Raw genomic sequence first — 22,226 nt, forward strand, 5'->3', positions numbered from 1 at the left:
AGAGGGAGGGCATGGTGAACATGAGTAAAGGAAGACAAGCAGACCTAATGATGGGGTGAGAGATGGACATGAATAGGTGAGAGGCTGAGTATTGAGGAAATAAATGTGAATAAGTCTAATAGGGACACATGTTGGAAATCTTGGCGGCTTGCCCAGTTTACACTTGCTGGAAAGTGAAACAGTGAAGTACTGAAGGGTTTTCAGGACACTTGGAAAAGACCTGATGCACACAGTATTTAGGAAAGATTTGTTTGGTAGTTCTGTCTGGTGTAGGTTGGAGGACAAAGAATGAAACTACAATCAGACTGGTCAATTAGAAGGCTTTTGATTATGAGAAATTAGAAGTGATAAAGCAAGGAAAAAAATAAGCAACCTTCTGAAACAGGAATCTTCAAGGACTTGAGGTCTGAAAATGTGGAATGATGAGTCATTTTAGAATGTCCTACAAAGACATCAGTTTCCAGGTGAGGAATGTTCTATTTGCAGATCACAGATGCCCTCTTGGGCCCAAAGTTCAGATTCTTCTCCACTCACCTTCTCAATGTGGACTCTCTCTAAAAGGATCCCTTATTCTTGGATAATACAGATCCTGCCACCAAAGAAGAGTCCTTCTTGCCAGTATTGTTCCTGAAACTTCCCTTCCCTTTTCCAAACTCCTTATTCTGTTGCTGCTTCTATCTAATTCCGATGGACTTTTCCTCGCATGATTTGCAGGGTTCTCAATTTGGGCTATGCTCCTGGCTTCTTAAAAATCTTGCTTTCAGATGCTGCTCAATCTGTGAAACAATCCTAAAAATTTCTGTACCTACATTAGAACTTTTGTTCTGTCATAACTCTTTCAAACCCAAAGGAAATGTGGATGTCTCACATGTGAGCCACATGTATACATAAACTGAGAACTAAAACAATCTTCTTAGGGCATACAATATGTTCTTTATTCTCCTTAGTGTCTGCTCTAACACGTGGTACAATGCTTTGTCAAATTTTCCCTTTCTCACTGATTTTAAGCAATTTCCTTGTGATGTGCTCCAGTTTTCTTGGTGTGTGTGTGTTTATGCTGCTTGGAATTCATTGAGATTCTTGGATATATGGCTCTGTAGTTTTCATTAAATTTGGAAATTTTTCTATTGTTACTTTTTCCAAGATATTCTGTACCCCCCGCTTTTTTGGGGGGACTCCCATTATATGTATCTTAGATGCTTCATATCCTACAAATTATGGAGGCTTTATACATTTTTATTCAGTCTTTTAAAAATTTATTTTAAATCACTGTGTTTTAGGTTAGCTAGATTTTATTTTGATGTCTCCAAGTTCCTGTTTCTTTTCTTCTGAGATGTTTCAAAGTGGTTTCAAAGGATGAGGCTGCCTCTCTGGTTCCCGTGGGGCAGACTGCCTCAACCTACCTCCTAAGGGGTGAGGGCTCTGCAGAGAGTCATGGTTGGCCACACTCAGAGGAGTCAGGAGAGCAGTGGGTCACCTCAGAGAGCCGCACGGGTGTGGTCACTGCCACAGTACGGACGGCACCCACCAAGCCACAGGGGTAACATTGCCATTCCAGTGGATTTGAAAGACAGAGCATCAAGCCAGAAAGGATTATTCTTGGCTGTTAAGGTTCAATGTATTTCTCCCTGTTAGACTTTGTATTTCCTTGGTATTTATTACCCCTTTCTTCTTTCCTATTTCTCCCTTTTGGAATGGGAATGCCTATCACATGCGTGTTCCACCACTTTTGGGGAAGCACACAACTTGTTTGATTTTCTAAGTTCACAGCTTGGAAAGGAATTTTCTTCAGGATGAGTTGTATCCCAAGTCTTACCGGTATCTGATTTAGATGAGACTTTAAGACTTTAGAGTTGATGCTGGAATGAGTTAAGACTTTTGAGACTATTAGGATGTAATTTGCATTTGCGAAAGGCATGGATGGGGGAAGGGCAGAATGTTATGGACCAAATGTTTGTGTCTCCTCCAAAATTCATATGTTGAAATTCTAACCCCCATACAATGGTATTAGAAGATAGTGCCTTTGGGAGGTGGTTAGGTCTGGAGAGTTTAGCTCTCACGAATAGGATTCATGTCTTATAAGAGACCCCAGAGAGTCTCTCACTTTTTCTCCATGTGAGGACACAGCAAGAATTAGGCTATCTATGAACCAGGAATTGGGCCCTTACCAGACACTGAGTCTCTCAGCACCTTGATCTTGGACTTTCTATCTCCAAAACTGTGAAAAACAAATGTCTGTTGTTAAGCCACCCAGTCTGTTTTATTATAGCAGCTCGAACAGACTAAGACCTTGGACAAATACTATTGAAAAATATTGCAAAATGAAAGAGAGATATCAAAAGAAATACTACTAAATATTGGTAGATACAAAAATTTTTTAAATAGGGGGTTATTTATGGTTTAAAAAGTATGGTAAAAAATACAAATAATGTACAGTTTAGTAGTCCTATATGAATGGATATTGAGGAAAATGAATAAAAAAGATAATTTAAAAGGAGAAAGTACAGAGTATAGAAAGGTAAAGAGTCTTTATAGATTTTCTCTTATTTCTAATTGTAGATTGGAAGCTCAAAGTACCTCTGGAAGGGGGACCCATTTCAGTTCCAACCAGTGAATGAATGCTCGTTCTCATATTTAGCAATAGAAATTAGAAGCTTAAATACAACTTTTTTGTTTGTTTGCAGCTCAGTTATTTCCAGATGAGGAGAAGGAAAGAAATTGAAATGAAGAAGCAGAGAGAAAGAGGAGGGCAGGCTGGAGTCAAAAATAGAACAGTGGGCTTAGTAGTGAGTATGCTCCCTGGTCCACAAGGCTGACCCTACTGGGAATCAGCAACCAATGATTGCTTTCATTTGATTTTTTTTTCTTTTCTACCCCAGCAACATGAATTGATATTCTTAGAACTCCTCAAGAAATATTTTGGCTGATTTTATTCTTAGTGTGAGGAAAGAATATACAATTGAGGAAAGAAAGAAATACATGAGCAAGTAAGGTAATAATGTTTCATAGAAGCTAAGGATAAAATATTTATAAAGCTGAAATGTCAAAGGAAAAACTTAGTTTCAAACATAAGAGTATTAAGTTACTGGTTTAAGATAAGGTTCAGATTCCTTATTTAAAACTTTGAAGGAGAAATGTTTTCATCTTGTCTGAGTGGTTTTGTGTCATATTTTAGTAGAAAAATAATTATATTCTGAAATGCAAAGCGACGATGGAGATTTTATGCAATAGTGGCAAGACATAAGTGTCTTGAATCTCAGAGGAGTTTTCCCTTTTTTGGGGAAGTGTAACTTCTGAAAAAGTGAGCACTAAATTGTCAATAATAAAAACCATTGATTTATTGTTATCATTATTATTATTACTATTACGTTGAAAGGTGTTTGTCCCCTTTGTTTGACCACTGCTAAAAGAAAGTACAAAATAGTTTAGACTGATACTCAAATCAGTAATTGCTGCACTAATTAATGGAGGTGTGCCAGAGAATTTAGAATACAGAGCCCAGCTTGCATTTCCTTTGGAAACCTTCACAATTGATAGAGACTAAGTTTGGAAGAGAAGCTACATTTAGTGTCTTGTGCCTTGTTCCACTTCCCTGCATCTAAATTAGTCCGGAAAAAAGATGGTGCATCCCTGAGTTAGCTAGAACACCATGTCCTTCCTACCAGTTCTCTCGCTGTGTTTAAAGCAGTTGAAATCAGCTTTGAGCTGGTGGCCTAGGTTTGAAGAAAGAGGTCTCTTCCTGCAAGCTTGTTTAATAGCACGGTGGAAGGTGAAGATTCATTTGTATCATGAACATGGGTCGAATCAGTATTTTGAGAAGTCATTAAATTAATTGCATTATTATTTTTTAATGTGCTTAGCAGTGCTGAATTAGGTGCATTTTGATTTTTTCAAATGAAATAGGTAGGGTTATTCTCTCTCTCCTTCTTGAAATGGTAGTTGCTCAGAATATAGAAGGCCGTGTGGGGGCCTCAGAGAATGAGACTCCAACTTCAAAATAAGAAATGCAACAGAAAACAAATGCCCTCAAGCAAAAGAACATCAAGAAAGTTCAAGATAGGGTGTTTTCCTAAATCATACAACTCATAAAGTAAAAAAGCTTAGAAAATGATCATAAGAATTCCTAGTTGGAAATGGGCCAATTTTGGGGTGCCGGTGTGGGTTGGTTGAGCATCTGCCTTTGGCTCAGTTCATGGTCCCGGGGTACTGGGATCGAGCCTAACGTTGGACTCTGCTCAGTGGAAAGTCTGCTTCTCCCTCTCACAGAGGGAGCTCTGTGCTCTCTCTCTTTTTCTCAAATAAATAAATAAATAAATAAATAAATAAATAAATAAAATAAAATCAAGAAAGAAAGAAAGAGAAAGGAAGGAAGGAAGGAAGGAAGGAAGGGAGGGAGGGAGGGAGGAAGGGAGGAAGGGAGGAAGGGCCTAATTTTCTACTCTGCTCCAGCTTCTGCCTGTTGGCAGGTGATACAAAGCGGCCTCATTCTAGCTTATTCCAACTTCACCTAACAGCATTACTTACTCAGTTTTCAGGTATTACTTTTCATTTTCAAATCACTTTTCCCACATTAACTAATTGCCATTACACGGGGTCATTTCGACAGCACAAATGAGGACAGGGATCAGTGGCAGTTCCCTTAATGCCTTTTTTTATGACTAAGTGGCAAAGAGCAGAAACATGGAAAGTGAGCATCTTAATGGACAGACATGATCAGGTTGTCTTTTTTTCCTCTCAAAATATTATCTAAAAGTAATTTAAAAAATACTTTACCAATCTTCAAACTCACTGAGTTTTAAAAACAAATCATTTATCAGTTCCGCTCATTCCCTTGCTTGATATTTTAAAAACTTCTTCATTATAACCTATCATTTCCTTTGCTATCTTCAAGAAGTGAGGAACACATTTTTATTTATCAGATAATTTTATTTTAAGGAAATGGCTTTAACCTCACCTCTTCTTACTCAGGCATTCTCAGGAACTCTGACATTCCACAATCTAATCAGATACAAGTTATATCTTGGTCTAGAAATAAAGTGTGAATTGTTGAGCCTCCGATATGTAACACTACAGGCCCATAAATGTCACTTGGTAGCCTGCAGATTCAAATCTAAAAGCAATACTTTGAATTCCAGAGCAGAATGTACTTCTTTATATGTTTCTCTTTATAGCCTCAAACCTGAAGATTATAGTTGGATATAATGTGGGAACACATGACAAAGTAATTTTCTGGGTGGAAATACTTTATTTTGGTTGTACTATAATGATATTATAAATTTCCATGGATTTGAAGATATAATTACAGTATTGTTATACACTTTAGATTTTATAATATTGCTTCATTGAGTCAAGTTACAATAACCCTCAGCATTTTCTGTAAACAAAAGGAATATTTTCATTGAGGTTGCTTCCTATAAGAACAATTGTCATCAGATTTTAGACCGTTGGTACTTCCTGTAAAGTAGCAGCAGGGGAGTAGAGGTGCTCAGGGAACTTTATGGCCCAGAAATTAATTGCTCCCTATTGAGGCTCAGCAGACTCAACTTTATAGGATCTGGTCAGTCTTAGGTTTGTTCTCCCTTCCTTCCTCTCTCTCTCTTTCTCTTTGAAAGAAAGACAGATGAGAGAAAAGAATGGAGAGAAAACAAGGAGGACATATGAATACTGTTCCTAGAGGATAAGAGCTATTTGCCTTTCGGAGCCAGTGAGTCTGATAGAAATGGAAAGATCCTCCTGACAAAAGGCAGCAAGATCTGGCAATCCCACTCTAACATTCTAGACCAGTCATGACTTAAATAAACTATGGTTTCGGCATAAGCTGGACCTTGGGGAGCAGCAGGTGGCTGGTAAGCTCCTATTTGCCTGCTTCAAACCCAGGAGGAAGAACCTAGGAATCTGGCCAATTACTCATCTTTATTCTCCAGAATCCCATATGATTATTGTGACTAATGTTGTTTCCTGCCATGTGTTCCAACTGAAAAAAATTTCAAGGTATCCTGAGATTGGGTAAAATGTCTGAATACAGACTTAGCTGTAACTTCTCATTGTAAATTCTTTCATGGAGGGGGGTGCAGTCAGAATGAGGTATTCCCCACATGTCAGGCTGAGTGATCATAATTTGGGTTTCATTTTTGACTTCAGGTATTAAAACAGTTTTATTTTGCTCATGTGTTGCGAGAAACCAACGAAAGATCCTTTTCTTTTTTTATCAGTTACTTACAATGCATCTTTAGATGCTATCATTTCCAGTACAACCAGCAATTCAAACACTGTGGTGCTGGCTTGGAGAGAGAAATCAAAAAAGCATCTTAAAATGACATCCTTCAACGTCGCCGAAGGCATTCATGCTTTTGATTACCACTCTCAGCTCAATTTAATTGGTATGTAAAATAAATCATGATAACTACGAGGGCCTCATAAATAGTCTGGGATGCATCTTGGTATGCAGGGAGCCTCTCCACCTTGTTGCTTTATTGCCAGGGAGACCGACTTGAACAGCTCACATTTTATTGCCCGAGAATGTCTAATAATGATGCATTATGACGTGCGGCACCTAGGAACTACTAATTGGGGTGAAAATATGAGAAAGCGCCCCAATGCTTTCATGAGTGTTTTTATTAGAATCTATGGGGGTGTAAGATGATATAGAAGCAGAAGACAGTTTTTGTGCGGTGTCTGCTCTTCTGCCATCTCTCTGACCCCCACCAAATGCTCCGCCTGCTGGGGCCCCGGCTGCCGTCGCCGCGCTACAGCGCATGCGCGTGCCACAGCGGCAGCCTGCAGGCCGCTTTTCCCTTTCAGAACACAGCCTCCAGTGCTTTTTGAACATTTTCAGATTATCTGAATTTTAGTTTAAAATGAGAGTTTCTTGTTTGGATATAAAAGAGTACATGTTACCTGAAGAAATAAGCTGTAAAATTTTTAGGCGTTAACTATTTAAATAAGATACTAAAATTTTGAAAGCGGATAATTTGGTATATAATATCTCTATATACGTGTATATATTCAAACTCTGTTAAAAAAAAGGTGAGATATTAAAAATTAATAGGGTAGTGACAGAGAATGAACATACATGGCCTTTGGAATGGGTTATATTAATATAAGCCTAATTCAATAATTATCATTCATAGAAAGAGTCCTGATATCAGCTAGGAGGCTGAGTCTCTAAAATCCCTACTGATCATGGCTGACAGTCGTGGTAAAAGATACTTCAAATATGAACTCATGAATATGCTAGTATCTACCTTTCAGGGAGAATTGTAGACTTATTAGAGAAGGCTGGGTTAGCCAACTGAGTTTGAAAGGATTCAAATATCAACCATTTCATTGATTCATTGATTACTTAGCCCCCTGACACTGATCACTTCTTTATACCTAGCATAGTGCTGGAAAAATAAGAGTGAATTAGCTTAGCTCTACATTTGGCCCTCAGCAAGAAAGACAAAGAGCTCTCTACAGAGTTTCCACGGACCTGAAGACCCACTGTACCACCCCCCACTCTTGATGTGCTCCCTCAGTAAAACCAATTCATGTTCAAAAAAATCTTATTCTCTCAGAGTAAGTTAAAGGTATAATTCTGCTGTTTGTGTGCTTATAAATACTGAATTATTTATATGGTGGTTGAAATAATTTGTTTCCATATACTTTCTCATTAATTTGGAGACTTTAAATATTGTTTTAGTTCTTGTTCACTCCTAGGAGAACTGTAACTTGGTCTACATTCCCAGGTTGTGCTAGCCGGAGTGGGAAAACATCAAGACTGGGAAGCAGGATTTTGTGCCCTCTTGGTTGGGCTGCTTGTTGCCTCCTAAACGAGACTTTATTGTCCTGTCACCTCACGCTCACTCCTTCCATGTAGGCCATTTCCAGTGATAGAACTCATGCCCCATTAGCTTGACAACGGTCTTCCTTCCTTCAAGGCAGGGAGCATTAGTGCTCAGATGCATTTAACAACCCCCAGATAGGTGACATATATTCATTTCAAAAAGGAAATTGTATGGGTTGTTCATGTTCTAAAACCACTTTTTCCCCTTCTAATTCTGATTAGCAACTGCTGGCATCAACAATAAAGTTTGTCTTTGGAACCCCTATGTTGTCTCTAAGCCAGTTGGTGTCCTTTGGGGTCATTCAGCCAGTGTAATAGCTGTCCAATTCTTTGCTGCAAGAAAACAACTCTTCAGCTTCTCCAAAGATAAAGTAAGTAACATTGTACATTTAATTTATTTAGTTCTGCCTCCTCAGTTCCTACCTAAATCTATCTGTGGACCTGAATTCCTCTGAGGGTTGGGTGGATTTTTAAAATACACTGGCTAACTACTATGGCTTTGGAAATCTATATTAGAAAAGATATTTATGGTAACTTAAGCATAGTCCTGGACAACTGAGCGAAGTATTTCATTAAAAAACTTTTAAACCATATACTCATGGATTTAATCCTTATAACTGCATTCTCAAAAGATCACATCTTGAGAGTTTCCAAAGTTCTCACTAATTCAATAGTGCAAACAAATGGAGATGAGGAAGTGTTGCTTGGTAACGGTAGGATACGGAAGAGGCAGAGCTAATTACCTATTTTTGTTTTGATATTGAGGAAACTCAGAAATCAAAGTTAATCTGAAGACTATCAAGTATATTAACATTTCAATTATGTATATCAGTCCATTTCTCTTTGGAGATATTTATGGGATATTTTAAATATGGTGGAAAAAAACATGGTACCAGAACCAGGCAGTCCATGTCAAATCCTGACCACATTATTTACTACCATATCTCCTTAGGAAAACTTCTTAATCTCTAACAATCTTGTCACTTGTTTCTATGTAAAACTTTCATTTTCCTTAATGCCTGATTTTATAGATCCAGGTAACATGTGATAGATTTCAAGACATTTGGTTGTGAGAGAAGAAGGTTGGGCAATAGGCTTACTGAGGACAGGCTCTGAGACTTTCAGTGAATCTGACTTTTTATTTTATTCTAAAATGATACATGTATATGTAAAAAGTAAATAGAAACTCATCTTCAACTCCTTAACTCTATCCCACCCACAAGTCCTGCCAAACTTGCTTATTTTACTGATACACCTATTGTATAAATCTTCTCCTCTCTCAGCTGCCACTGCTCAAATAAAAATCTCATCATCTTTGCCCAGAATTTTGCAAAGCTTTTCTAACCTGTCTCCCTATTTTCAGACTGGTCTGACTCTAATCTACCCCTTCTCCTGCTAATGAAGTAGTTTGTAAAAGAACTTTTGGCACTTCATCTAATCCTCGGTCTAAATATCAACCCCAGAACTCTTACACTTTTGTACAAAGCCCCCCCCCCCAGTCTGTTAGCCCTACTTTATTTCCTGCTTTTCTCTTGTTCATTCAGTCCTCCAGCCGTACCGCACCGTTGGCAGCCACCATGCTGCCTGATGGCTCTGCAGTGTGCTCTTCCTCTGCCTTTGGTCCCCTCTCCTTGATGATCAACTGGCACATGCCTGTTTATCCCCAAAGTTTCAGACTTTTTGGAATCTTTCACACAGACCTAGGTGTTTCCTTCTTTTCACTCCATTTGCACCTGCGTGTCTCTCATCAGAACATGTAACCTGGTGTATTTAAATTGTTAGTTTGCTTCCTTAAGCAGGGGTAGTATCTTTTCAGCTGGTATACTTGGTATCCATCACAGTGCCTGGCACCTTGTCTTGTTTGCTCAATGGTTATTTGTTTACACCTTGAAGTGAAGACATATTAACCTGAAGTACCAAAAAACTCAGATAAAAAATTTTTTAATGTCCTAGTCAAATTCAGTTTTTTAATTTTTTGGGATCTTTGAGCACTTTGTTATGACTTCTAGTACCAAATTTAATGTAATGGGTTTTATATACTCAAAGGTCATATATGTATCTCTCACTAGATTTTGAGTCCTTAAAAGCAAAGATTATTGGTTGAATGCATTTTTTGTGTTTCCCAGGACATAGCCCATGTTAATGTACACTAAACACATGTTGAATATAACATATAAAATAGTGTAACTCAAACAATTGATGGGATTCATTAGGTTAAGGACTAGATCTTTTTTGGATTGGCCAAACACATAGTAGCTCCTCAAGAAATCTTAAATGAAGGATCTTTATCAAACATAAATATGAAGGAAATAACAGGTGTTTTATCATTACAGAATTCCGTGAAAGTATTGACTGAAAAACAAAAGCCAGTCTTAAAGTAGGTTAGTAAATGCTTTATTCATCTTACTGAAGACTATAGCCTGGGAGACAGTCTTTCAGATTGTTCTGAAGAACTGCTCCAAAGTTTGTCAGTTTACAAGGAATTATATGCAAAAAAGGGGAGGGGTGCATGTGTTCAGAAGCAGTTCTCCAAAGTATAATTGTGTGTCACAAGGTATAATTTGTTTGGTGTAAAAATTAAGGTTTACTGATTTCCACATATACTTGTGAAAGACCCCTTAGGTCATCTTCATATATTATGTTTCTATCATACCTGATTGTTCAAAAATATTACCTGCATGTTCTGTTTGCCCGGTTTTCTGGTTCTCCTTCGTTTGGGTTTCTCCTTGAGATCCCTTGAGCTGGTCACAGAAGGCTGACATCTGTTACCCACTGCAGTTTTAGTGCACAAAAGGTTTTACCGCTTTAAAAGCAAGAGAAAAAAAAAAATGTCCTTAGAGTCAGAATGGATTGTGTATAGGTATCCTTAATGTTAAAACTACCTAGCCTCTTCCAAAGCTGTTTGATCATTCTATTTTTGCTTTGACATGTAAACTATTGCATTATAATAAAGCTTGTCATGCTGTCTTTTACATTGGTCTAAATCCATTTCACTTTGATAAAGGCATAATAATCTTAGTCTTTATGTCTTTACAACAAGCAACAGGACTTTCTACTATCAGGCTAAGCCTCTGCTTTGTTACTGTACAATTCTTTTGGATGATTTATGTAATTGGGGTGAAGTTAAGGAACAGAGAAAATGAAAGAGCACATCTTTTTTTTCAAAGAGCCTTTGGATGAATCATATTTTGGTCAATGAGTTGCTATGTTAGAGAATTTCAGACCAAAGTGATTTAGATCTAAATAATTTTTTTCCAAGAATGATCTGAGACTTCAGTTGTTTTTTAGGAGACTGCTCTGTTACCATTTTGCAGTGATGATTAAGAGAATTTCTCCCTGTAGAAGTTGGTATCATACTAAATAATAGTCCAATTTCACTTTGCTTTGGACTTCCAAGCTTTCACTGATGACAAGGCCCTGCTGGGAGTCAGTAACTTGGGGATTTGGAGGAGGAATTACCATGAGGAGTAGAAAGATTTTCAAAGCCTAGGGGAGATCTCTCTGGAGGTTGACGTTGTAACCGGTGAGCCTGATTAGGCTCTTCTGTTGCTCCTAACTCTTTTCTGGGCTGTTCACGCTGATTTGGCCACCAGAGTCAGATGACTGTGTAACAGTCCTTCACTGAAGGTTCTGATTTTTCCCAGAGCCCAATTTCTACATCGTGGTCCCGAAGTTGGTAAGGAAAATACAAAGTAAGACTTTTGCATGATGACTACGTCTTATCTGTTTATCTTCCTTTTCCTTCTGCATACTCTTCCTCTTCAACTTCCCTCTATTCATCCAGCAACAAAGCCATTTTCATTTTGTTTAAACTACACAAGTAAATGGATGAATGTCCTTCCATGAAAATTGCAAATGAGAAGGCATGTAGTGCAAAAAAGTGAATATTCCTTTTGTTCACTTCCCCTTCAAATCAGTTCCTCTCCCAAGAAATAGCCATGATTAACATTTATGCATATCTTCCCACAATTTATATTATAATATACATTTGACCATTGAACAAATGGAGGTTAGAGGCACACAGTTGAAAAATCATGTATAACTTTTCACCCCTCCAGAACTTAACTACCAATAGCCTACTGTTGACTAGAAACCTTACTAGTAACATAAATAGTTGATTAACACATATTTTGCATGCTTTATGTGTTATTCTTACAATAAAGTAAGGTAGAGAAAAGACAATGCTAAGAAAATCACAAGAAAGAGAAAATACATAAATAGTACTGTATTTATAAAAAAAAATTCACATGTAAGTGGACCAACATAGTTCAAGCCCATGTTGTTCAAGGGTCAACTGTATTATATATTATATGTAACAGTACAATATATTATTATATATACCATTCTATGTATATCTACAAATACAAGGTAGTATTTATTATTTGTTTTCATGTACGTGGTATCACACAAGACATATTTTTCTGCAACTTAGTTTTCCCTAATAATGGCTCTTGGAGATCTTTCTGTGTGACTTTACATAGGCCTGAATTTTTTTTTTTTTTAAGACTTTTATTGATGTATTTGACAGAGAGAGAGACAGCCAGCGAGAGAGGGAACACAGGCAGGGGGAGTGGGAGAGGAAGAAGAAGGCTCCCAGTGGAGGAGCCTGATGTGGGGCTCGATCCCAGGACTCTGGGATCACGCCCTGAGCCTAAGGGCAGATGCTTAATGACTGCACCACCCAGGCGCCCCCATAGGCCTGAATTTTTGCCTGCTGCACAGTAACTCATAGTATAGGTAGTCATAACTTCATTATCAATCACCTGTTGATTATAAAAGATATTTCTAATTTTTTACCTTTATAAACCATCTTTCCTTCCCTCCCTCCCTCTCTGTCTCTCTCTCACACACACACACAAACGCACAGACATACACACACATCTTTAAGACCTCATGTGTTAATTTTTTTTTTTTAAAGATTTTATTTATTTATTCGACAGAGATAGAGACAGCCAGCAAGAGAGGGAACACAAGCAGGGGGAGTGGGAGAGGAAGAGGCAGGCTCATAGCAGAGGAGCCTGATGTGGGGCTCGATCCCATAACGCCGGGATCACGCCCTGAGCTGAAGGCAGAGGCTTAACCGCTGTGCCACCTAGGCGCCCCCTCATGTGTTAATTTCTTTGTGATAAGTTCCTAGAGATAAGTTCCTAGAAGTGATGCTATTGGGTTAACAGGGATGCACTTCTTCTTTTTTTTTTTTTTAATTTAAATTCAACTAGCCAACATATAGTACATCATTAGTTTCAGATGTAGAGTTCAGTAATTCATCAGTTGCGTATAATACCCAGTGCTTATCACATCACGTGCCTTCCTTAATGCCCATCACCCAGTTACCCCATCCCCCTGCCCACCTCCCCTCCAGCAACCCTCAGTTTCTTTCCCATAGTTAAGAGTCTCTCATGATTTGTCTCCCTTCCTGATTTCTTCCCATTCCATTTTCCCTCCCTTCTCCTGTGATCCTCTCTCTGCACTATTTCTTATGTTCCACATATGAGTGAAACCATATGATAATTGTCTTTCTCTGCTTGACTCATTTCACTCAGCATGATACCGTCCAGTTCCATCCACACTGATGTAAATGATAAGGTTTCATCCTTTCTGGTGGCTGAGTAATATTCTGTTGTATATATACACCACATCTTTATCCATTCATCTGCTGATGGACATCTGGGCTCTCTCCATAGTTTGGCTACTGTGGACACTGCTGCTATAAACACTGGGGTGCAGGTGCCCCTTTGGATCACTACATTTGTATCCTTGGGGTAAATACCTAGTAATGCAATTGCTGGGGAATGCACTTCTTGAAGAACTTTTTAAGATATTGCTGATTTAGATCTAGAAACATTGTACCCATTGGTATACTCATCAGAGGTAAAGTTGCTTGTTTCCCCACAGTCTTGTCAATAATGGATACTATTAATGTGTTCACTTTTTTGTGTGTGAACCTGATGGATAAAAAATTAGGATGAGTTTCCTTTTCAGAGATATTTATATTCATTTATTTATTGTTTTTTGGTACATTATCTGATCATGCCCTTTCTTATTAACTCTCTTTTTCTTATTGATTTGTAGTAGTTTGAAAAATATTTTGATTATTTTTATTATAGATGATGCCAATATTTTACTTATTTCAAGCATATATCTTTTAACTTGGTGTTCTTTTTCTCATTCAAAAGTTTTTTGTTTTTTTGTTTTTTTTTGTTAAAGATTTTATGTATTTGTCAGAGAGAGAGAGAGAGCACAAGCAGGGGGAGCGGCAGGCAGAGGCAGAGGGAGAGGGAGAAGCAGGCTCCCTGCTCAGGAGCCTGATGCGGGGCTCAATCCCAGGACCCTGGGATCATGACCTAAGCCAAAAGCAGACACTTAACCCACTGAGCCACCCCAGCATCCCCTCATTCAAAAGTTTTTTTTTTTCTTTTTTTTTTTTTAACAGAAGTCTTTAATTTTTATGAAGTTCAATCAAAGAAATGATTTTCTTTAAGGCTGTAGATTTTGTATCTATATTAGGAATGTCTTTTACACTTCATTTTTATAAAAGTAGTCTTTATTTCTGCTAATAGTCTTTCTGTTGTTGAATATAGTTTGCATTTACCTTTGCAGTTTATTTTGTGTAAAGTTTTTTTTTTTCTACAGATGATGGATATCCAAGATTATTTTTTGAATTTGTCTCTCACTGATTTGAAATGCTATTTGTTATCATTTGAATTACCATATATATTTATATATGAATTTATTTCTGGGTGTTTTATTCTTTCCATAAGTCCGTTTGTCTTTTCCTACATAATATATCATTTAACCAGCATAACTTTATTGTATATGTATTTTTATTTATTTATTTATTTATTTATTTTAAAGATTTTATTTATTTATTTGACAGAGATAGAGAGAGCCAGCAAGAGAGGGAACACAAACAGGGGGAGTGGGAGAGGAAGAAGCAGGCTCATAGCAGAAGAGCCTGATGTGGGGCTCGATCCCATAATGCCAGGATCACACCCTGAGCCGAAGGCAGACGCTTAACCGCTGTGCCACCCAGGTGCCCCTGTATATATATATTTTTAAAGATTATTTTATTTATTTGTTTGAGAAAGAAAGAGAGAACATAAGCCTGGCAGAGGGGAGGGAAAAGGGAGAGGCAGAGGGAAAGGGAAAAGCAGACTCTCTATTGAGCAGGGAACCTGACGTGGGACTTGATCCCAGGCCCTGGGATCACGACCTGGGCTGAAGGCAGACGCTTAACCGACTGAGCCACCCAGGCGTCCTGTATTTTGATACTGAGCATTTTCTACTTCTTGTTTTCTTTTTTCAATTTTAACTATCTTCTACATTTTATCCTTTATAAACCAAGTAAATTTCAGGATCAGTATTCATGCTTCATGAAAAAACATACTAGTTTTGAGTTGAAATTTCATTGAATATGATGATATTTGACATCTTTAAAAATGCAGAGAAACCACACCCTGTATTTCTCCATTTATTCATTCTTTTAGCTGTCTTTCAGAAAAATTTCATGCACAAATTTCTTTCCCATTCCTTGTTCAGGTTTTTCCTCCTTTTTTTTTTTTTGGAGGCAACTTATCATATTCTTGACTTTAATGTGAGTGTTTCTAATCAGGGTGTGCCCACTTTCTATATAACCCATTCACTGAGTTTTAAATTTTAATATAGTTTTTTTTTTTTCCTAAAACACTTTTTTTTTTTAACAGCCTGTTAGTTTTGGATAGTCTTTTGGTGCTTACTCATTTTGGGATTTTTGATTTCTAGCTCTTTAATTTCAATTTCATTATTATATGTTCTTATCTAATAATTATAGTTATCTGGAGTCCTTAGAGATCTAAATCTGATATTTGCTATTCTGGTGGTTCTCTCTCATGGTGACTTGTCTGACTATCTTTTTTTGTCTGACTATCTTTTATTGTCACCTCATTTTTCATTGTTGCTAAAGTATAGGCATCCTGAGGAACTAAAAGGAAGATGCTTTCCTCCAGAGATTTCTGTTTGTTTCTGAAGGTGGAAATGAGGGAAACTGCTGTCCTGAGGCGACTACTCTCCTTTGCTGTTGTCCATTTCACTGAACAGTCTCACCTCAGTACCTCTACTTTGCTGATGGTCCAAGGCTTAGGTTCCTGCTTGTAGTCTCTTCATTTGTGCCTACTGTTCACTGTTTCTATTTTAAGTTTGCTTCTTTTTCCCTCTTTTTTCTTTTGGACCTGTGGAGATTGTCCCCAATCCCTGAAGACCCAGCAAGACAACAGAAATTATGTTTTATTCAGAGTTGTGTTTCTTTGAAGCACAAAAGCCCCCTATGAAAACCTAGTCTGCAATGATACTTAAACCAGAATTCCCTTGTTCTATCTGGTTTTCAGTTATTTCTTTCAAAGCTGTTGTTAGTATAAATCTTGAGGAGAGAGAGAGAGAAAGAAAGAAAGAAAGAGAAAAATTTAAAGTGTTTAAGTTTACTTTGTAAAACAAAATAGGAATGGTGGTCTTTGAAAAGCAAAATTAGAGAACTTTTTTTTGAAGACTAAGACAAATTCTGTTAAGTTTTTTAGTGTTAGGTGAGTAATGACAATGGCAAAAAATCAGTTTAATTGAAATTGTTTTGATTTCCCAAGTAAACTTTTGTTCTGAAAAGAAGAGCACCTGAAATAATATGTTGGTATTAGTTAAGTCTATTAAACTTGAGTTTATTAAACTTAAATTTGTTGAACTGGGGCATCAGTGAGATTTTTGCAGAACAATTCATAGTGCTAGAAAACGTTTTGAATCTTTCAAGTTCAGTGATAGAGTACACAAACAGACACTTAATAGAAATCTGAGTCTTAGAGCTGTATATCTTCTGTCATTCTTATTGAAAAGAATGTAAAAAAAAAACAGAGAAGATAATGGTTATGGTAACAATTTAAAGATGGTTAGCATAAGAGAAGATTTTAATTTCCAGTCAATATTTTAGGATGGACTTCAGTTTCAGAAAAAAAATTGGTAAAAATATTTCTTAAAGGAAGCTCTGTTCTATGATTTTATGATAAAAAACATTATCTGAGCTATACAGTAGAATACTTTTGCTTGCATATATTATGTCAAGCAAAATTGCCTTTATGCATTCACTGATGATGCTTTTGTGGATTATCCAAAGGCTTAAATTCTAAAGAAATAGACTTGTTAATACATAAAGGAGTATTCAGGAGACCCAGTTCCATCAGTTCCTGTTATCCTATCATCTGCAAGTAGGCTATCCATTTTTGCGGATTACCCCGGAGAGCTGAGCTGCTGCACTGCTGTCCTCAAAATCCCCTAGTGATACATACTCTCTCTCTCGTTCTTATTTCATTTTGTATCTATCCCCTACAGGGTGGTGGGAATTAGTAGTAAATGTTTGATGAAACCAAACCAGTCTCACTTTGATAGAGTCATCTGAGTCTATTTTCTACTTTTCCTTAATTTTATATCATTATTAGGATACTATGAATCTTTTTTTCCCTCCTACTCTGTATTAAACTTGGATGAGTTGCCAATATATAAATAATGCTGATTTGGTTTTACAAAGGGCACTGAAAACAGATTCTCTATCTATCCATACATCTATCCATGTATCCACCTATCCATGAAGTTACCTGTTTACAAATATAATAGTTATAGGATAAAATAACAGTTTAATTTATGTATTTTCCTGTTGTTTAGAGTAGTTTTATTAGGTCTATGTGAAATGATTCTGTCTCTTGAAGGGAGCAGGAAAAAATGATTTTTCTTTTCAAAGATTTTATTTATTTACTTGAGAGAGCAAAGGCACAAGCAGGAGGGAAGAGCAGGGTCCCACTGAGCAGAGAGCCGGATGTGGGGCTTCATCCCAGGACCCTGGGATCATGACCTGACCTGAAGGCAGACACTTAACCAACTGAGCTACCCAGGTGCCCCATCGGAGCAGGAAAAAATTCTTGAGTGAAATTAGACTGAGAACATGGTGGCATCCTATGTTTCTCTAGTCCAATCTTCATAGTGTCCTTTTCTAAATTTGTTTGAATTGTTGTTTTGGAATCTATAGATAATGGCTGGAGCAATTTTAGTACATTCTAGACAGAACTGACAGAATTTCAGAGCTGGCAGGGGCCCCGTTAGGAGAAAGGTGAAGAAATGGACAGTTAAATCACATACCTAAGCTGACAGATCTGAGTAATATTAAAATGAGGATCCAGGTGTCTGGTCTCAGTCCACTGATTTTTAGTTCTAATGTATATGAATAATCCTGCATTATTAAATAGTAACAGTTGAAGCAAGGTAAAGATTAAGCAAAAAAAATATATGCCTTCATCATTATGCGAATAGCTAAATTTTGTCTTTATATTAAATCATAACCTTAGGTGCTCTTTCTCCTACAATAAAAATGGTGTTGAAATAGAAAGCCCCCAACCATGCCATTTCAAGAACTAGACTTAGGAAGGCTGAGCTTGGACAGACATCACAAGTTCTGAGGTATCATGATGAAAACAGAGTGTACAGTTTAGATCAAAATTTGTGGAAAATAGAAATTAAAAAGTATCAATTGTTCAGTAGTGATTTTTAAGCTTAGGTGTTTGTCAGTTAATTTTTCCTACTAAGAATAAAGAAAACCTTGCTAGGAAATCTGGAATGAAATCAACATTAAATATACTTCTTTCTGAACTGTGGCCTAATTCTATCCCAGAAGTCAACTTGAATATCAAAGAGAAGAACCCATTCTTCTCAAATACTAACTAGATATTTAAGTTACATTTTGTCAAAGGACTTGATTAATAAAACTGAATTAATGTGAGGTATTTTTCATGATTAAAAGGATAAAGACTGATTAGGAAAGAAGGGGAATACAGTTATCTGGTTTAAAGGCAAGCCACATGATATTACTGATTAAGCTGAGAAAAAGATTTCTTGTTCAAGGATATTAGCATTGACCTTAAAACCATGTAGACAAGTCAAGATACAATGCAAAGGAAATGCTTGGGAAATTTAAAAAAAAAATACTGATGCCTAAGCCCCATCCTTAGATATTCTGATTTAATAGGCCTGGCAAAAGGACCCAAACAGGTGATTTCAAAGGCACTGTAGGTGTTTCTAATGTCAAGGGTAAGAACCACTCAAATAGAATGTGGTAGTGTAGAAAAAATTGAAAAACATGTGGGAGGTCACGTAGTGTAACATGATTTCTAGGTGAGTGCCGGAACACTGTTTTGTGCATTGATGTTAACATATCTTTGTTGTTGCTTTCATCCTCAGCCGAGAGAAAAATTAGAGAATAGAGGGGACTTAATGGGATCAGAGATCACTAATTAAGAGAGTTAGGGTTCTTTAAAGGAAGAGGGGAAAGCAGAACAAAAAAACATAATTTTAAGAAAAAGTAATAAACATGCACATTTTGATAAAAAACATTTCTAGTTTTAATTGCTAATAGCAAGAACTAACCCCTTGTAGACTAGAGGTTATTGCTCATCTAATTTTAATTTTTCATTTAATTTATGTGACTATATGTCAATAAAATATTAAAGGCAATATAAATTATTTGAACAACATGGTGGAAAATGATTCTGTGGAAATTATAGTCCATTAATACTGTCGAGTTATTATTAATCTATATTCAGCTATGCCCCAGATTATTATTCTGACATGAAGTTAGTTTCTACTTTTTAGAAGGGAGTCCATAGTAAACAAGATAGGATTCTGAACAGTGAAGGTACGACTATCATAAACAATATGAGTGTTTGAAAATGATCTAGATGTGTCTAACCTTGCGGCTTTCACATTCAAAATAAGTGTATCAATTCTATTTATACTTAGGACACACTAAAAAATATTTGCAAGTCTTAGTTCTTGTAGAATTTATATTTTAGAGGAAAAGCATTCTAGAGAGTTGCCAGAATGTTTTACATAAAAACAATTTAGTAATGTTTAAGTAATGTCTAACCCTTTAGTAAGGGTTAGAAGGATTGTTAATGTTGTTTACCTGGCAGGGGTTGACTAGATTATTTTAAGTTTGTTATAATTTTGGTAAATGGAGAGGTTACCCTATACATCAAGCATAATTATTTCTATAAGATGTTTGAAAAAGTTTCGTAAAATGTCATTGTGGATTATATAAGATCTGCAATTGGGCGAATAACCATGCAGAAATGAGGCAAGATTTTATGGGGTTGTGTATTCTTGGACTTTATCCAAGCTAATGGTCTCCATCAACGAGCTGGATAAAGACATAGTTATTAGGTGATCCAAAATCTTCAACAAATTCAAAAAATACCTATTGAATACCTACCATGTCTCATGGGATATGTGGACAAATCAGGGAGGAATTGTCAATATAATTGAATTAGGATTCAAATTATATTGTCATATTTTGAAACTTTGAATCCAAAGTAGGAAAATCCTGGTCTTGGCTTAATACATCAGATTTCTGAAGGTAGGATTGTAGATGTCTGGCTTGATTATTTGTTCATTGGGATTAATATTTAGAGTTTTGCACAGTCAGAATCTCCAGGTAAGCAAGATTCATGATGGAGTGACTTAATCATAATGCAAAAATAAATGGTTTAAAGAATTCACAGAACCTCTAACAGTGGTTAGAACACTCCTGAAATACTGACTCCATTCTGAGCACCATGGTTAACATAGATAGATCCTTGAGGACCTTCAAGTGTCCGTCTTATGTTTTGATGAGTAGAGAGATACTGTCTTAAATTAATAATGCAGTAATTAATGTACAAGTATATTATTTTAAAGTATCACGACCAATAGGACCAGAAGAAAAAGTTTAGATTGGGAGGAATGAAAAGGGAGAAAAAATATAAGTAACCTCTTTTCTTTCTGAGGAGAGAGTCATTTGGTCAATATATGATGTGTTACACACATACACATGTTTGATCAATATATTCTATGCACATGCACACACATACACTATTACTTGGTGTTATGGAGAAATCTATAACTCAGAAAGGTTAAAGAAGGCTGCCGCCAAATACATAAAAAATAAAAAATAATAATTAAAAAAGGCTGTCTCTGGAGTAGAGTAGGACCTAGGGTTGAGAGGGGTGGGTTGAGAATAAAGCCCTCCAGTGCTATTGGATTTTAGACCGTGGACGTATGAAGCTATGGTTTTAAAAGTAAACGATATTTGAATGATGATCCTCTCCTGGAGAGAAAGTGCAAACAGAGTGAGAGAATCACGAGCCTGCCATGGTGGAGTGAGTTCTCATGGGAAGATGGTTGAAGGAACTGGGATCATTTAGCCTGGACAAGGGGTGAAAGAAGAGGCTTATGTGGATGTAGGAAGAGAGGGCAGAATCAAGAGGTAGAAGAGGATGTCTTTGGCAGAAAATACTTAATCATTACCGTAGGGATTTCTCTCCGGTGGATTCCCAGGATCTGTGCATAAGTATGAGGGCTGTGCATGTCTATGTTTCCAAAAAAATTAGATGGAAAATTGTGTACATAGTACATACATGGTTATATGCATTTAGGAGGGGATAGACCATCATTTTGGACACATTTTAGTTTTCCAAAAGAGTATTCAGTTTAGAATACATTAAGACCTGCAGGGTTGCCTGCCTTCTGGAGTTATAGACACTCATTTAAACAGAGACCATTTTTTACAGATAATTGAGAAATCATTCTTACATTGGATAAGATACACTAGTTTACTTGAAAAAACCTTCTCTGCTCTTAGGTTCCAGTATTTATACAATGAAAACATAATAAAATGCTCTTAATCAAAGTATTTATTGAACACTTACTACGCGCTGTCATCATGCTAAATGCCTGACGTGGGGTCTGGTTCAATCTTCATAGCATTGGGTGAGGTACGTTCTGCATCAAAACCTCAGAGAGGCAAAGAAACTTCTAGAGTTGGCCCTACAGTAGGAGACAGAACCAAGATTAGAACTCAAGAAGCCTAGCTCTAGAGCTTGCCTGCTAGCATCTTTTGGAGGGATTTTTCACTGTCTTCCTTTTGACTCTCCCTCACTGCCCGTGTTAATTTCATAACATGGCTGATCACAGCAACATGTGCACCTGCAAAGGTGCTCTTCCTGTTTTCTTCAATTGTCTCATGCCATTAGCATGTCGTTTTGTGTCTTATTGCCTATGTTTGAATAAGACTCTAATGTCTGAGATTTACGTGAACTTGATTTCACTTAATACCAAGTCTTTTATTTCACACACACAATATATATGTATATATGTAATATGTATATAATATATATTTTATACTATATAGTGATATAGTCATGTGTGTATATATACAGAGAGAGTATAACATATATTATATATATTAGAGAGAGAGACCGGATTACTTTTCTGTTGCTAATGTGACAACCACAATCACAGTGGCTTAAAACAACACAAATGTATTTGTGTTCTGTAGGTTAGAATTCCAGCATGGGTCTCA

At 36.8% G+C, this 22,226-nt stretch overlaps 1 protein-coding gene across 1 annotated transcript in view; it reads left to right on the forward strand.

Moving 5' to 3' along the window:
• WDR49 (WD repeat domain 49) overlaps positions 1–22,226 on the forward strand; it is a 135,696-nt gene that overhangs the window by 32,543 nt on the left and 80,927 nt on the right. The window contains exons 5-6 of the mRNA XM_034663424.1: positions 6,213–6,380; positions 8,048–8,196. Coding sequence (XP_034519315.1) covers positions 6,213–6,380; positions 8,048–8,196 — 317 coding nt within the window. The remainder of the gene's footprint in view (positions 1–6,212; positions 6,381–8,047; positions 8,197–22,226) is intronic.

This window comes from Ailuropoda melanoleuca, chromosome 1 (genome assembly GCF_002007445.2).
Source record: "Ailuropoda melanoleuca isolate Jingjing chromosome 1, ASM200744v2, whole genome shotgun sequence".
In the NCBI taxonomy this organism is placed as follows: Eukaryota; Metazoa; Chordata; class Mammalia; order Carnivora; family Ursidae; genus Ailuropoda; species Ailuropoda melanoleuca.